Source organism: Festucalex cinctus, chromosome 4 (assembly GCF_051991245.1).
Source record: "Festucalex cinctus isolate MCC-2025b chromosome 4, RoL_Fcin_1.0, whole genome shotgun sequence".
NCBI lineage: Eukaryota > Metazoa > Chordata > Actinopteri > Syngnathiformes > Syngnathidae > Festucalex > Festucalex cinctus.
The window spans coordinates 3,855,347-3,872,846 of NC_135414.1; the positions used below are offsets into that span (position 1 = coordinate 3,855,347).

The following is a 17,500-nucleotide window of genomic DNA, read 5'->3' on the forward strand; positions in this document are numbered from 1 at the left end:
GGCACTTGGACCACTGCATGAATTTACAGACGCTTTATCAGCGGAGGATTATGTCAGTGTTTCACACATCAAGCCAATACTCACCCTGTTTAACACAACCATCTTGGCCCCAAAAGAGGAGGACACTGACATGACCAAATCCATAAAAAAGAAAATGTTGGAGTACATGAATAGTAAGTACAATGATGAAGACACACAAATGCTTCTGGATGTGGCATCCTTCTTGGATCCAAGATACAAGACACAATACATTAGTGTCAACAACATCCCCATCATAAAAACCAGACTAGTGTCAGAGATGAAGGCATTGGCTCATGACGTGTTGACTAAAGAGGTTAGTATGGATTGCCTAAAACTTTATGATACGCCTATTATTTCAAAACAAAACTAATTTCATGTATTGCTTTTCCCACTGTTTTTATAAAGAATTCTGCTGAGTGCACAAGTGTGGAATGTGAGTCGCCCCCACCTACCAAAAAGGCTAAGAAGTCTTTTGCAAGCTTCTTCCAAAATTTCACTGTCACAGTACCAGCAGATCCCTCTACTGCCATGGAAGCTGAGCTAAGTGCCTATACACAGTCCCCCACAATTAACAAAGAAAACGACCCCCTCATGTGGTGGAAAACACACAAAATCTACTTTCCTCAACTGAGTAAGATGGCAAAAAAGTACTTGTGTGTGCAGGCCACCAGCTCTCCATCAGAGAGAATTTTCAGTACATCAGGCAACATTGTTAGTTGTGAGAGGTCCTGCTTAAAGCCAGACATGGTAAACAAACTGGTGTTCCTGGCAAAAAATCTTTAGAAACACTGTCAAGTTACATAATAGAGCACACATGCAGACAGAGACAGATTAATGTGTCGTACACATAAAAATGCCTCTTCTAGCATCATAGTTTGTTTTTGTTATTTCTTGCAAGTACAATGTGAGTAGAATTAATTGTATTCATTGTTTAATTTGTCAATGTTTATGACAATGATGTTTATGAGAAAGTTATTGTTTAAAAAAACAGCACATTCCAAATAAGCTTTATTTATTGTTGAGCTTGTCAATGTTGACTAAGTTAGAATTTAAAAAAAAAAAGTGCACTTTTGACTTGATCTTTATTGCTGAGCTGGTCAATGTTGATGTTTACTGTGACTAAACAAAAACAGCACTTTTCATATAGGGCACCTGCAATGTATGTTTCGTTATTTTTATTTTGTCAATGTTAACGTTTGCCAGTAAGTTCTAAATAAAAATCACACTTGGCACATCTTTTGATTGATATTTAGCTGTTTCTTTATTTAAAAAAAAAAAAAAAAAAAAAAAAAAAAAAAAGCTTAACCTCAATATCGTTATCGTATCGTTATTGAGATGTTGGGCAAAAATATCGAGATATGGAATTTTGTCCATATCGCACAGCCCTAATACATATATATATATATATATATATATATATATATATATATATATATATATACATATATATATATATATATATACACATATATACACATATATATATACATATATATATATATACACACACACACACACATATATATATATATATATATATACATATATATATATATACACACACACACATATATATATATATATATATATATATATATAAATATATATATATATGTGTATATATATACACACACACACATATATATATATATATATATACATATATATATATATACACACACACACATATATATATATATATATATATATATTGTCAACTTCCGCTTACCCGCAGGACTTAAATCGGGAAATATGTCCTGATCGACTCTCCAATTAAAGGGTTAGAAATTCCCCTTTTTCCTCACCAGCTCTAAGGCGTCAGCGTGAGGAGACGGGAATTAAATAAGCCGATATATCAAAGTGGATTCACCTAGGTTTGTTCACTGTCATCTTATCATGAGGCCAATCCGTTTTCATACACCTATCAATCCTGAGTGAGTAACCACACACACAGAGCCCAGGAATGCTAGCATGTACACCTCACTTCATTGGCAGCTCCACTTTTCTAAGTTGTTTGCATTTGTTATTGACCTAGTAATTTAATAATCCTTGTTAGAATCATACGGATTTGTTACATATCAAGCTGGAGTATTTGACTTTATTAATACAGATGGAAGCATTGGTTAGAGGTTATTCAAATGCACTTACCTTCCTCCAAACGTCCGTTACTGTTGTCCGTCTTGGAAAAAATAATGAGGTGGACTCATAAAACGTCCGAAATAAATAAAATAAAATCAAAAAAATAATGAGGGCTCATCAAACGTCCCAAATAAAATCATAAACAAACATTAAGGTCTTATAAAACGACCAAAGAATAAAAATAAAATCATAAGCAAATGAAAAGGTCTTATAGAACGACCAAATTATAAAAATAAAATCATAAGCAAATGAAAAGGTCTTATAGAACGACCAAATTATAAAAATAAAATCATAAGCAAATGAAAAGGTCTTATAGAACGACCGGACTTATTAAAACGTCCAAAAGGAATAAAACCAAAACTAAATAAAATAAAGATTGGAACAAAACAATAAAATGATTGATTCAAAAATTATCTTTTAAACAATTTTATTGACAATAATAAGATAACCGATATGAATCATAAAAATCACATTTAATGATAAAACTTTAAATCAATCAAAATAAAATAAAATAAAATAAAATAAAATAAAACAAAATAAAACAGGAGATTTGGAATAATATAACCTTTCACAATAAGCTTTACAAGATTGATCATTCCTCGGAAAAGCTTAAGACCTGATTGACAATAAGATGTTTTTGGCTGAAAATAATTTTGAAGATATGAGAGTGTATTAAATGGCCCCCACCCTAACACGCGATTAGTCATTCATATCTTCCTATTATACATCATTATTGCTAAAAGATTTGTACATTACCAATCATTGAAGAAAAGATTCCAGTCACAGCTTAATCCCAGTCCTTCGTAAAAATCCAAAGTCCAGGCAGGCAGTTATATTCCATCTTCGAGAATGCACTCTATACAGACACATCGCAGGGTGAAAAGGGGGCCTAGCTCAGAGTTGGTGACGGCCTTTTATACTCTTGGGCCACACCACTGACTCCTTCCGGTGAATGTCTCTCCGCGCACCTTCTCATATCAAAGCGCACTTGCTGGAACTCATTTTCAGTAATCTTCCACCGACGAGCCATGAAGATGAATCATGATGAGGTCATACATTCCTTACAAATGTGTCATGGATACACAGCGTTGCATGATGAGTCATACATGAAAATATGTCAAGGTCTTCAGCTCTATTCGACAAATGATGAACGTTAAAATCAATAAAATCATATATATATTAATTAAGCAAGCATGAATAACATATATATACCTGACATGTTAAATCCCAAATTCTCTCAGCTTGAACTTAACAGGTTAATTCTAATCTCTGTTGCACATCTTGTATATATCTTTGTTAAATCAAACAATACATACAGATAATCTTTTCAATGCAGTTACAGCAATATTATCAGCGATAAAAGACAGTATCGCTTATAAATAAAAGAAAAGAAAAAGAAAGACAGGAAAACTTCATAGTTGGCTTTCAATGTGTTACAACCATTGATCCAAAAATCAGGTTAACAATTATCGAATATAGATTGTGTTGTGTATTATTATTTAATTCAGGATATCATTTATTTATATTTAATTTGTATCTTATATAGAATGTCCGGGCAATGCTGAGTGGGTGGCTTAGTTGTACAGGTTTGGCGGCATCTGGTGGTTACTTTGAGGAATTACACCCAGAGGCCAAAGAATATTTATCAGTCCTATAGACACCTATTGGTCTCTAACTAAGAATTGAGTCTAGCCCATTAATTTGCTATCTCATTTTACATGATATGGCGTTTCATCTGACCCACTCAATCCACTCAATTCAACACCCCCTCCTAGAGATCAATGGTGTCCAAACTGATCAACCTCAAAAGCCCCCATCCAACCCGTCACCTGCATGCAACCCCCTTGTGTCCTCCGGCAACGGAGACACCGGGGATTCAGAAGGCAAGGAGTCGGACGGAGGATCAGTAAGAGGAGACCACAGGCCCAGTTCACCCATCATCAGGGAGGGAGATGACCCCGTTCCACCCCCATCCTCGCCTTGCACACCCTCCAGGTCATCAGTGGTCGATGTAACCGTGGGGGAGGGTGATCTCAACAGTGGCACAACCTTACCAACTGGAACATCCTGTCGGGCGGCTCTGGGTTCCCCAGGCTCGTCAACCCGGTCCAGGAAGGGCGAGGAGGGCGTTACAGGCTCGTAGGGCCACTCATCCTGATTGGATCCGACCTGTCTCAAAGGAGTGGCGGCTACACAGAAGCCAGCCAATGTGTTGAATGTCAAGCGCCGAGCACCATCAGGCAGGCGCCATATCATACGCATTAAAGGGAAAGTTCTCCCAATGAATTCACCCTCAACGTTAAAATAATAACGTATCTCTTTCAAGCGACTTTGAACCAAACCTTCCAACTTACTTGAGCCCGCGAAGTCAGCAAAGCCAGGCCATATCCAGGAATCACACTGGATATCAATGAAAAAATCACTGACGAAATTTAGAAAAAGCCCGTCTGGTATGAGCCACATTTCTCTACCCTCATCCACTGCGGGCAACGGATAGCAGCAATGTCCATAGAAAGCGTCCCCCACCACCCAAGCGGACGTGAGGAGATCACTTCCACAGAAGACACACCGCGGCTGATCCTGGTTATCCTGTTAAACACACCTCCAAAATTCGACAATTCTTAGACCTGGGGGAAACCTAAAATATTGCGGCTCCCAATATATACATTCTAATCTTAGTCTAAGTTTCCATCCGCATCTACTCCATCAATGCGGAACACCTCTACTACGGGAGAGCGAGAGTGTGGTCGCTCTTCCGAGTAGCGGAACCTCTTGGCGGGAGAGTAAAAAAACATAGATAATACCCAAATTACTAAAACCAAGTGGTCGACCAGACATAATCAAAGGAGAATTAAAATTATTCCCCACACTACTAACTTAGTTGTTTGCTATATCCGAGACAACAATAAAAAAGCCATGTTATAAAAATTATCCAATATTCCACTTCATTACTCACGTTTTGAAGGGCGCCTGGTCTTCCAATAATACCTTTACCCAAAGCATTACAAGCCATGGTTAGTTGTTGGTTACTGTTCCGCCAAAAGATTTCAGTGAGAAGTGAGGAAGTCAGGGCTAGGGCGTCTTATCTATGATTGGATCGATCCCGCCCTTTTCTGAAGCCCATCCTCACTTCTCAATAATTTCCCCTTAGTCGGCCCCCCCATTTTTTCTGCAGCTCGTTGGCCAATAACCGAGCTTTAACCTTATTTGGTGAGGTTTTCTCTTTATAATTTCGGTGGGTAGATAATGCCAAGATCCCTCTTTTGATAACTGCAACAGCTATAACTGCTGACAAAACAATTCCTGACACTAGCAGGAACCATAGTCCTACATCATATAATAAACCATACAGCCCTATACTTATCCCAATAATCGCCGTCCCTGCTACATCTTCTACAACTTCCCCGGCTGTAGTGGCCACAGTTTTTACTACACCTTTTATTGCCAATCCTATTCTCTCATACCAAGTACATACATGTTCTCCCTTATGATCATATTCGTCCCTGTGTCCACAATGCAGCCATCTTTCAGCAGGTTCGTGGCATGTGCCAGGACCATAAATCTTATTAAATCCCAGCCAATCAAACCCTGTAACTATATCCCCTTTACAAAGGGTCTTCCTAAATGCATGACCTTCTAAGATCTGCATAATAGAGTCAGGAGGCTTGGGGATCATTCTTAATCCTACCATTTTGGATAAGTCATGATCTTTGTCCCATCGCGTACAATATTCTCTACCCGCAGCTTGACTCCGGATCCATTGATTACTGTTATCCTTGATCCATACTGCCCCCTCATAGTTGGCATAATTCTCATCGCGATAACATACATTACAAAAATTCTGAAATCGGGAGACTTTATAACAGGGTATACGTGCTAATACAATTGTGCATTCATTAAAATCTTTCACGGACTCTCCCCCCTTACACAACATTTCCCATGGTCTTGGATTAGCATATAAGGCTGGTTTTTCAATGTCAGGCCAAATATCGTTCTCTTTAGAATACACCGTCGCCATATATTGATATTTAACCCAATAATTCTCCGACTCTCCTAAGCAAGGTATCACATCCTGAACCATCTCATCTTTATTGAGCCCCCACCACGTCTTACTCTCATCTCTCGTGTGTCCTTCTTTCCATGCTTGGAGGACTCCTTTAATCGTTAGGTTTGTGTTCAACCCTGTACAGTTATATATCCAATGAGTCAAAGGTGGCGTTCCTGTCTCCACCAAGGGGCATCGTGGTGAAATTCCACTTATCCACTCCTTCCTATGCAATCTGTTATACATTCTCAATGCTACACATTGGTCAATTTTATCAAAATCCCCTTTTGGGACATTATATAAATCATCCGGTGTAGGAATACGTTGAGCCCACATCCGTGCCCATACTACTTTTAACACATTTATTCCCAAAGTTTTATTAAAGGTTGATTTCAATATATATGTATCTCTTTTCCATATCCATGGAAAGGAATCATTTAGCCATACTTCATGTTTCACTTCTATTTTCTCTTGATCTAATGCATTTCCGGCATATAATCTAATAAAGTGACTCAGGATTAACCTTACATCACGCCTAAGCCCTATATCGGAGGGTGTAATTATATTACCCTCATCTGCATAACAAAACATATGATAGGGCTCAAAACAATATTTCATCATATTCCAATCACAATGGCTATTATTATACGACTGGGCCTTTTCTAACATTAACTTGCATCCTGGCCGTCGCGTTATTACTAATTTTTTCTGTGATATTGGTACAGGCTTTTTAAATTTTGCAAACCTACGTAACTTAAGAAATTTAGGTGACCTACCTGATGATGGAGTAGGAGTACCTGGCAAGTAATCTGTGGTCCCGTTGGTCCCTGGCTCCTCGCACCGAAAGGTTATACAGTTCCAACATCGTTCCCATGCCGGGCGAAATTCGGTACAGGTGTCATTCCGTGGGGCCGCCGGGTAGGTAAAGTCAGGGGCGTCATGGTCTGTCTTCAACCAGTATCCACCTGTTGCATCTGGCAGTCTTGCACAATATTCGTTGAAGTACCAAGCAGGTTCTTCCTTCCCGATCTGGATCCAGTTCTTTCTGATGATTCTTTGTTCTTGCTTCTCCAGACATAACAAGGTAATATTGACTGTAAAGTCGCTTGTTGTGTTATCAACTCGTAGAATCACTGGATGTGCACACTTGCTTTTTGATTTCGCAGGATATATAGTACTTCTTCTCAAGACCTCTAGGGTTTCATTATAATATGTGCTGTTAAAGGTGCGAAGATAGGAATTTATTACTGCTATCTTCTCCCTTCTCCATTCTACCCCACAGGGTTTTTCCTCGCCGGCACCGCAGGCTCCCCTATTCTTTCCCTTATTCCTTCTCCATTCCTCACAAACATGCTTCACCTCCACCTTCCAACACGTCTGGTTGGTTAGTTTAGTGGTGCCATGTCGTATTTCTACCAGGTCGAGGGGATTAATCGGGGCTATGCTAGCGATGCTAGATTTTTGTCTTCTCAAATAATATATCAAAAATATTACCATAAAACAAAGTTTGATAGTTATCAAAACTCCTCCATACCTCCAATTTTGTCGCTGGCGGTTAATAGCTTTAAGTTGTTCATCAACTGTGTCCGGTGGGTCTTCATTTACTGGAGTCTCATAATGGTTCTCTGTCTTTCTGCGCTTCGGTTGGCGTGTAATTGTTCCTCCATTGTAGTAGACATGCGGCCCTTCTCCTACCTCTAGAGTCAGGGGGTGAGGCAAGTTTAGAGTCGCAGGTCGAGGTCCAGGTACTACTAGCTTGCTACAACCTTGCTCTTCCTCCATCTCGTAGCTCCGTTTCATGCTTTCTTCTTTTGGTCTTGTCCTTTAAGGACTGTTGCGTTTTAATATCTCATTAGCTCCTCCTCCTTTTCTTGGGGGTTGGCCTTCATTACACAATTATCTTTTCTATATGCAAAAATTTATTTTCTTTTAAAATAGGCGGGTTTTTTTTTTTTTTCCAATTTATTGATAATCAATTTTCCTAGCTTTTTTGATCTTTTGACTACTTATCTTCATCATGTCTGGCCCTTCCCTCCATTCCGCCTTTGACCTCGTGGCTGGAGTTTCCAATACTTTACCCATCTCCATCCGTTCCTCCTTGGAAAAAATGGAATGAGGGGCCCTTCTACACTTTCTCACCAATTCTTTCCATCTAGGTGATCTATACTCACATGGATTTGCCTTGTTAAAACTAGGACATCCACGTAGCGACCGATGCACTCGGCGGTCGCCAACTACATGTCCTTCACCGGTACAACCCGGGTATGGACATCCTTGACACCATTTTTTCTCTGGGCGACTTTTATGGTCAGATTTTCCCCTGACATGGGTCACTCGTTCTTGCCCGAGCCTTCCCTCACTTAATGAATTCGCATTAAGTTTTTCTAGCTTTTCTGTGGCCACCTGGGCTAATGCCATCATCTTCTCATTACCACTAGGCCTTATTTTTTCACTCTTTTCATCTCTATAGGTTCTACCACTATACATTCTTATCTGTGCACTACTATGGCACTCCCTATAAAAAGTACATTTGGGGTGAAGCCGCTTGGCCTCCTCCTCCGTACTCATCGACACTTCCATTCCCAATGAGTATATACCCTCATAAGGTTTCATGGCCATCATTATTTTTACTTTTATCCAGTATCCTGTGTCCGACCTCGTATCTTGTTGAGGCGACACCACTGGACTCACCCTTACTACTGCTGTTTTAGCCTTATATTCCATTTTATCCAATGTAGCGTACATTAACACATTACTACTACACATACTACTAATATTTATTACCCTTTCTTGTGGGACGTCAGGTAATGTTTCCATCGGAATATCCCCTCGGGCTAACACACCATTGATTACTGTGGCCCAGGGTACCCCTGGTTCAACTACACACTTAGGTTCAACATATATTAGAGTTGGCGTCGCCTCCGAGCCAACAATAAGCGGAGCCGGGCGATACTCACCTCCTTCCGGCGGCCAGTTGTTATAAAGCAGCGCCTGAAATCTCGAGTCGCACGTCCTCTCATTTATCTCCATAGGCCAATAGGTCAGCAAATCGGAACTCAGCGACTTTATCGGGGTTTCCGCTCTAGTTAACTGCCACCCTTCGGCTTCCCCAGCTCTTATCAGTGAACCTCTTTCCATTCTCATCCAACAATGTTGACAATACAATACCTTCTCTCCATCCCACATACATTTACAATACTGTGCATCTGTATTCTCTTGCGGGGCTAAATCCCACTGAACATGCACTTTTATTCTAGGTAGGCTCTTTATTCTACAATACCCACATACCTGTATTTCAAATATCTTAGCCGTGCCTACCTCGCTCAAATCCGGCTTAAGCTCGTCCAACCAGCCTTCGTCGGATATCTGTTCCACATTCCACTGGCTCCTCGACTCTTCGCTTCCACTACAAATTATGCAGGTCAAGATAGCCGGTTGCCAACTAAAATCTTCTACTCTATTCACAATATATCCTCTTATTGCATTTATCCAAAGATTAAACGCCCTACCAACCATTACTTCCTTTTCAGTCCTCCGCACGATGACAGCTCCTTTCACCATAACGAGCTTGACAAAGGCCGGAGTGGCTTGTTCCATCTTTTAATTATTTGTCTTACTCCTTAGCTTTAGGCTGAATTAACTGGCATTGGTTTTAGCTGCTCTACCCCTTGGAGTCCCTTCTTTTTTAATCGCACTGTATTTCTGTCTAAAACTTCTTCAACGATGTCAAATTGGTCATATTTCGCTTTCACTGCCTGACTATCAGAAGGACTATGAGATTTTATCCACACTCTCTGTCCTACCTGAAATGGGCACTTTCCCTTTTGAGGGTGTTGTGTGCCTTGCATCCGTCCTACCTCAAGTGCGACAAAGGGGCGCTGGTTCAATTCCTGCGAAGGGGAAGGTCTATCTGCTCTGCTCCTCCCATTCAAATCCTTGACCAACTCCACCAATTTCTCACTCCATTCTTTTCCATTAGCATTTTTCCCAAGCCAACTTTTAACTAGACCAATGGTCCTTTCAGCCACGCCGTTAGCTTGAGGGGTGTAAGGCGGAGAGTAAGTCCTTATTATTCCCCACTTTTGACACCACCTGTCTATTGTAGCGTTTTTGAAATGAGTTCCATTGTCAGTTCTTAACTCTCTCGGTATGCCTAACCACATACAACCCTCTTCCAGTGTTTTTAGTACGCTATTAGCATTCGCATTACGTACCGCTTTTAATCCAAAATGTCCTGACATCGAATCTACAAGCACAACAAGATACTTCTCACCTTTAGTGCCGTTTACTCCCATGGGGCCTGCTACGTCCATGCAAACTGATGCCCATGGAACAGTGCTTTTAATCGTCAATCCGTCCACTCGTTGCCCTCGGCGTCCTGCATTATACTTATTACACAACTCGCAATTTCGTATAACTGAACGAATTTTCTTTTCTGGGATCCAAAGTTCCAGTTTCTCCAGCTCTCTTTTTGTGGGCAAGGCACCTCCGTGGCCTAGCGCTTCATGTACGGCCTTAGTCACCTCACACACAAACTCATCTGGGACCACTTTTCCTCCTTTGGGAGTATTGTCCCATTTTTCTGCTCCTACAATTACCAATCTTCTCTCTTGGACGTATTTATCTATTTCATCATTTCCTCTCCAGTGAGCCCCCTCCTTGACGTGGGCTTTCTGGTGAACAACATCGATAGTCATATTTAACCTTAACTCGGCTATTTTCTTCCATAACTCAGCATGAGCAATTTCTTTACTCCTCGCTCCTTCAAACCCATTTTCTTCCCAAATGGATAAATCTTCTCTGAGCGCCTGGGCGCAATAGTGACTATCGGTTATAAGTCTTACTCGACTCACGTGTAATCTTATGGCCTCCAACAATCCTTCTAACACCGCTGTAGCCTCTCCTGCTTGGGCACTACCAGGAGTCTGACCTTTTCGGCGGCATACCTCTTTACCATTGTGTTTCAGGATGAAGCCCCAGTGGGCATTCTGGTCTTCACCCTTTTTAGAACCATCTGTGTATAAAACCCATTCATATGGCTTCTCCTCACCATTTACAGTTTTCGCCTGTTTTTTAGATATGGATTTTGCTGGTCCTATCTCTAGGTCAGGGTCAAGCAGGATATCTTCCCACCTCCCCCATCTCACATTCGTCGCTTTAGTACTTTCTAGTGTGTCTTTACGCAGGTATCGATGTACTTGACTCTGCGTAACAACTTTTATGCCTTGTCCCTGGGCTAGGTCTTTTAATGTTCCCCAATATTTAGCAAGAACTGCTAATTCTCTCTCCTCCTGGGGAAACTTTTTCTCAACATTATTTATAGTGTAAGTCCATAGCGTCACTAAGCCGGCACCTTCATTACTAACACTTACCATTGCATTATCTTCATCACATTGTATCTCGGCAACTAACCTAACTTCCAAGCTTCTCGGTTCAAGGCGTATAGCATTTTTTACTGCGTTTTTAAGCCCTTCTAAATTCTCTTGGTCTTTAGCCGACCAAGGCCAATCTTTTGTTTTCTTTTCATTAGGATTTTTACGCAATCGGGCATAAAGGGGTCTCGCAAATTTCTGATAATACGGAACATGATCTCGAACATAATTACACAGTCCTAATATTTTCTGTAGCTCGTTCTCGGACGTTGGAGGCAAAATCTGTTCTATTTTCTCTCGATACGCTTGCGACAGCCCCAAGTCTTCAGACACTTGGAATCCCAAGTAATCTACCTCAAACCTGGCCAGCTGACACTTCTTAAGATTTAGTTTTAATCCTGCCTCCGTCACTCGTTCGATTACGGCCTGCAGAATCTCCAAATGTTCCTCCTCCGTGTCACTAGCGATGAACACATCATCGATGTAAACTGTGACTGGGAGACCTTCCAAAATATGCAAGACAGCTGATTGAAATACATTCGGGGAGTTCTTATATCCTTGCGGCAACCTCTGCCAAACGTATGCTTTTCCTTTATGCGTAAACGCTGTTTTCCCTTGTGATGCTTTGGCAATTCTTAGGGAAAAGAATCCATTTGCAAGGTCAATACATGATTTATACTTCTTTACTCTTAATGTTTTTAAAGACGCCTGGGGGTTTATGAGGCTCGCTCGGTTAGCCACCGTTCGGCGGTTTAGAGCTTTAAAGTTAATGACTGGCCTCCATCCCCCTCCTACCGCTTCAGGTTTTTTAACAGCTTGAATTGGGCTATTGGTAATAGGGTTTAGCTCTTCACGAATAATGCCAAGTGCTAATAATTCTTTTACAATTACCTCCATTTCGGCCACTGCTCCGGGGTTGAGGGGATATTGCCTCACTGGCGGATGTACCCCCCCAATTATAATATGCACATAATTTGCGCCTAAATCACCGCAATCATTTTTAAAATGTGCGATAGCGGCTTTGTCTAAAATTTCACCTAATTTCTTTTTCCCTTCCAGTGTTAATACACTGTCTTGGATTTGTTGGGCTTTTACGGCAGGTACATCTACTGATTTATACCATTCTTGGTCGGGTATTATTTTTGTAGGGCCTACTTTCACTAATTTAGGTTTTAGTTTTTCCCATCTCTTCTTCGCAACTTGCCTTTTATTTTTAGGTATTTTCATTTCTTCTGCATCTTTTAATGTCAACAAATTGTATGGTCCTAACACCCACACAATTCCCTTCCAGATCCCTACCGGCATTTTGGCAATCGAGCCATCAGCTACCATTACTTTTAGGTGTCCGATTCGTTTTAAGGCTCTACGGGTCATGGACACCTCGGCCCCTGTGTCTACTAAATAGGGCACTCCCTCCACCTTAGCATAAAGGTTATCCCCTATTCTGTAAACCCCTTCTAGGGTGACCCGTGCCTTTGTTTCCATTATTTCCCAGGCCCCCCGGAGGCTGCAGCCTTGCGAGCCTCGAGGAAGGCCTTCCTTTCTTCTGGGTTCAGTTTGTCAAATTCTTCTTTGGGCATATATGCTGGACCTGGTCTTCGCACTGCTGGCTGTTGTCTTGGTTGGGGCCTCGTCTGCTGTCCTGGCTGGGTGGCCTGTCTCTGATTCCAGTTCGTTCTCTGCTGCTGAGGTCTCACGTAGGGGACAGTCTGAACTGGTTGCTGAGCTCCCTGCTGGACCTGCTGTTCGCTCCCTCGGGTGCGACTAGCGACTGGTCCGGTCCTCCTTTTCTCAGCGTTATGCTTAGTTAGGCGATCCCACTTCTTAACGGAGGCTTCAATTTTCAGCGTCGTGCTATTTGGGGCCATCTTCACAAAGACAGCTTCGTTCCCTCTGTCCTTGACAATCATCCGCAGCACTTTGATATACCTATTTGGAGATATAACTTCCTTAATTTTGTGCCACACATTTAGCAGTGAAACGTCCCTTTTGAGTTGCTCTCTAGCCCTGCTAATATGGGCATCTTCATCCTCATCTTCGCCGTCCACCCATCTTTCGTAGACCTGTTGTGGTGTTTCGTATGGTCCGACAGGGCTAGCGATGATGTACTGAAGCCATAGTTTCTTAGCACCATCTCCTCCTGGGGCGTCTCTAATCATAGGCCATGTCTCAACTAAATACTCTTTAGCTGTCTCTAGCCTACCTTTTTGGCGAACCAGCTCCTTCAAGGTCTTAAATTGTTGCACATCCCCCTCCATGTCATGTGGTTGGGGCACTGGGTTTGGTACTATTGTAGTTGATCCCAGCTGTGTCACATATTGGGACTGTTGGTTCAAAGAGGTTCTTGGGGCAGCTGGTACCGTTACAGTAACCGCTGCTCCATCATTATCAGAACCTGAATTCAGGTCATCGTCGGCTCTCAGCTCACATTTTGCTTTATTATTTATTGCTTTTTTAAGCCTTCTCAACATAAAATCATGTGCCACCGCCACGTAGCCATCCCTGAAATTCTTAGTCAGGTCTTGGTGAATTAATAATGTGGTATATGGCGGAGCCTGTAAAATGTTAATAGCCTCGCGATAAATTATTCGCATAGTTAGAGGCATTTTACTATCTAGCTTATTGAGCCAGGCAGGTGGATAGGGGCGATCTAATTGCCCTGCCTCGGGTACGTAAGCTCTTCGCCCATCCTTTGTCTCGATCCATCCCAGGTTAAGATCTCTAGCTACCCTTGCTGAGGATTGGTACACGTCAAACGTAGGTTGAGGATTTTTCTTTCTTTTACTAACTGGTCTTGTAACTATTTTCGGGTTCTGGCCAGGGTTGCCCGGGTCATCTTCTGATGAGGTTGAGTCTTGGTCTTCGTCAGCGGGGTTAGCGCCAATCACGGTCGAAACAGGAGCTTGCTCTTCATCGTCTTCCTCTTCGCTCCCATCTCCTGGCATCGCTAACGGTCCCATCGGGTTTACATTTCCCATATGCCTTTTTTGCGAAACCTGTGGCAGGGGCACCGGCGTTATGGGGGGTTGTCCCGGAAAGAGCTCCCGTGCTGTTCCAGGGGTAGACGTGACGGGGCTAAAGGTCACCGTTCCCCTTGGGGCCTTGTTTTTTCCCTTTGGGGTTTGTCTGCTCGGTCCCTCTTGCTCTTCGTCTTCCACCTCCCGGGCAGCTTCTGCCTTCCTTCCACTTACCGGGAGAGGCACGGGAGATGTTTTAACTGGGGATGATGACTGGGGTGAGTCCCTGGGTTCTCCGTTTATTGATTGCTGGAGCTGGCGTCGTTCACGATCCATCTGTCTAGTACGGGTTAAAATCTCGTCTGTCACTGATTTAACTCGTTCCTCTCTCTGCTTTTTTGATATTACTATCACAAATTCTACTCCCGATGGTGTTGTTACAGGAGTCTTAGCTCTTAGAGTGAACGCTGCTACTGCTATGGACTCAGCCAGTTGCCACTGCATCTTTCCAGTTTTAATCCAATTTACAGCCATCACTATTCTCTCCGCTCCTTCTCCTAACGCTTTGTCGACCCCCCTCTCCAATGCTTTTGCCATCTCGTCCGCATATTGTGACTGATCGATTTTGGGGTTCCACTCTGTCCCTGGCACGTGTATTATCATGCCGTAGGGAGTGTTCCCACCACTAGTTTTTGCCGCTATTATTGGCCGCTGATTATCTTTTTGTAATTCTTGTTTAACCTCTAATTCATATTCTTGTCCCGCTTCCTGCCTTAAAATGTTTCCAAGCGCTTTACTATGCGGTTTTAGTGATCTATCTGTTATTATCACTATAGCATCCCCCCGTATTTGCCAGGGGCTTCCCACATAGTGGCACAATATTACACCATTCCCAATTGAAACCTTTTTTGTTTCCTCCGGCAGCCCACCCAGGGGCGCCGTTCTTATCAGGGGAGTCATTTTTACAATTTTTCCCGGGCTTTCATTTTCTGATGCTCCTGCATCCTCCTCATGGACACATGAGCCCATATCAACAAAGCCCTCTTCACCAACGGCCTCAGCTGGCCTTTTCCGCATTTTTTGTAACTCTTTCTGCTTTTGATCAAATCCCGACTGCTCCCAGAGGTTGAAGCTTAATGCTTCAGCCCCCTGGGGATTTGCTAATTCCACCCTTATCTGCATTTTCTCAGCGAGGGATTTAATCGTAGAGTCCCACTGGACTCCGGTGCTAGTTACTTCCACTACGTTATACACATCCAACAACACAGTCCACCAGTGGACCCAAAGGCCCACCGTCCCAGAGGTGCATCCCTCTTGGGGGTGGTTTACCACTACTGTTGCTATGCCCATTATTTCGGGAAATTCACTCACGAACACTCCTGTTTCCTTCACCGACCTTTCCACCTCAGCTGCGAGGTCGGCAAGACGGATTGAAGGGTTGTTTACTTCCAGGTGCCTTCTTGCTCCTGGTGGCCATCGATCTACACCCTCGCCCAGTAGCATAACCACTACTGGTATATCTGGTTGTTCTAGAGGCTGGGGTGCAGGCATTAACCCTGCTACCCCCTCTGTAGGGCTGGGGGGCTTTCCCCTCCCATTTCTCCCTATTATTCTTTCCATTACTTCACTAGCGTGTTCTATAGCCCGCTTTGCTTTCTTATTGTAGGAGTGGAGCTATCTATTTCCGAAGCCTTCCCCGCGCGCTTTGGGTTCAGGGACGTACTTTAGCTCCTGGTTACTCAGCTCCGTACCCATGTACGTTGCCTCTACTGCTATCAGGACTACCGACTTCGAGTTTTTCCTACCTTTACTCGTCGGCGGATGTCCTCTCTCAAACGGTGGGGTGTGTTGTCCTTTCAGGTCGGTTGTAATCCTTCCCGCTTCTCTTCTCCGGGATCTGGATGTCTTCTTGTTCCTGGACACTCCTGTCAAAACCGAAAAAGGCTGCTTCCACTAGAACATTAGTCTAGTGGAAACTCCTACCTTTTCTCCTTGATTCTCGACGACTTTCTTCTTGTGCCAATGGACACTCCTGTCAAAACCGAAAAAGGCTGCTTCCACTAGAACATTAGTCTAGTGGAAACTCCTACCTTTTCTCCTCGGTTCTCGACGACTTTCTTCTTGTACCAATGGACACTCCTGTCGGGAAACCGAAAAAAGGCTGCCTCTCTCCAAGCAGCCTCTCAACATTAACTCTAACTGTTCAAGCCCTCCTTCTCTTTGTGGGCGGGCTTGAACCACCCCTTGACTCAGCCCCTCCCTCAGGAATGCGCGGCGCAGCGCGCTCTGCCAAGTACACTATCAGTACCTTCACAGCTGACCAGAGCAGCAGGTCGCTGTTAAAGCCCATTCACTTTGAATGGCCTTCTCACACTCAACCTCTTTTAGAGTGCAAGTCTCATGGGGGAGCCAGTCACCGTTTCATTAACACAAAATAGTACAATCAACTTCGACTCAAAAATCACACTAGATTTTCACAATTAAAGAAGCTCTTTTCCATGAAACACTATTCATCAAAGAGACTATTTTGTGTTAGCTCAGGGTCGTATGACATGACAATTTATCAGCGAGTTTGCTATCAGCTCTAAGCTCTGTGCCCTCCGCTCAGAGCCGCAAGCTTCGCTCACTCGGGTTCCTGTTTTGGGCCTCGATCGATCCCGATTTTGACAAAAATGAGTCAATCGAAGCCCCACGTTATGGGCGCCACATGTCAACTTCCGCTTACCCGCAGGACTTAAATCGGGAAATATGTCCTGATCGACTCTCCAATTAAAGGGTTAGAAATTCCCCTTTTTCCTCACCAGCTCTAAGGCGTCAGCGTGAGGAGACGGGAATTAAATAAGCCGATATATCAAAGTGGATTCACCTAGGTTTGTTCACTGTCATCTTATCATGAGGCCAATCCGTTTTCATACACCTATCAATCCTGAGTGAGTAACCACACACACAGAGCCCAGGAATGCTAG

The 17,500-nt window shown here is 42.8% G+C and overlaps 2 protein-coding genes across 2 annotated transcripts in view; both read left to right on the forward strand.

The window, feature by feature from the left end:
• The window catches only part of LOC144017094 (E3 SUMO-protein ligase ZBED1-like), a 1,549-nt gene extending 626 nt beyond the window's left edge, over positions 1 to 923 (forward strand). The window contains exons 2-3 of the mRNA XM_077518346.1: positions 1 to 334; positions 427 to 923. The exon at positions 1 to 334 is cut by the window's left edge and continues 301 nt beyond it. Coding sequence (XP_077374472.1) covers positions 1 to 334; positions 427 to 804 — 712 coding nt within the window. The 3' untranslated portion in view covers positions 805 to 923. The remainder of the gene's footprint in view (positions 335 to 426) is intronic.
• The window catches only part of LOC144017050 (cell migration-inducing and hyaluronan-binding protein-like), a 161,650-nt gene that overhangs the window by 28,060 nt on the left and 116,090 nt on the right, over positions 1 to 17,500 (forward strand). The gene's annotated exons all lie outside the window — the stretch shown is intronic.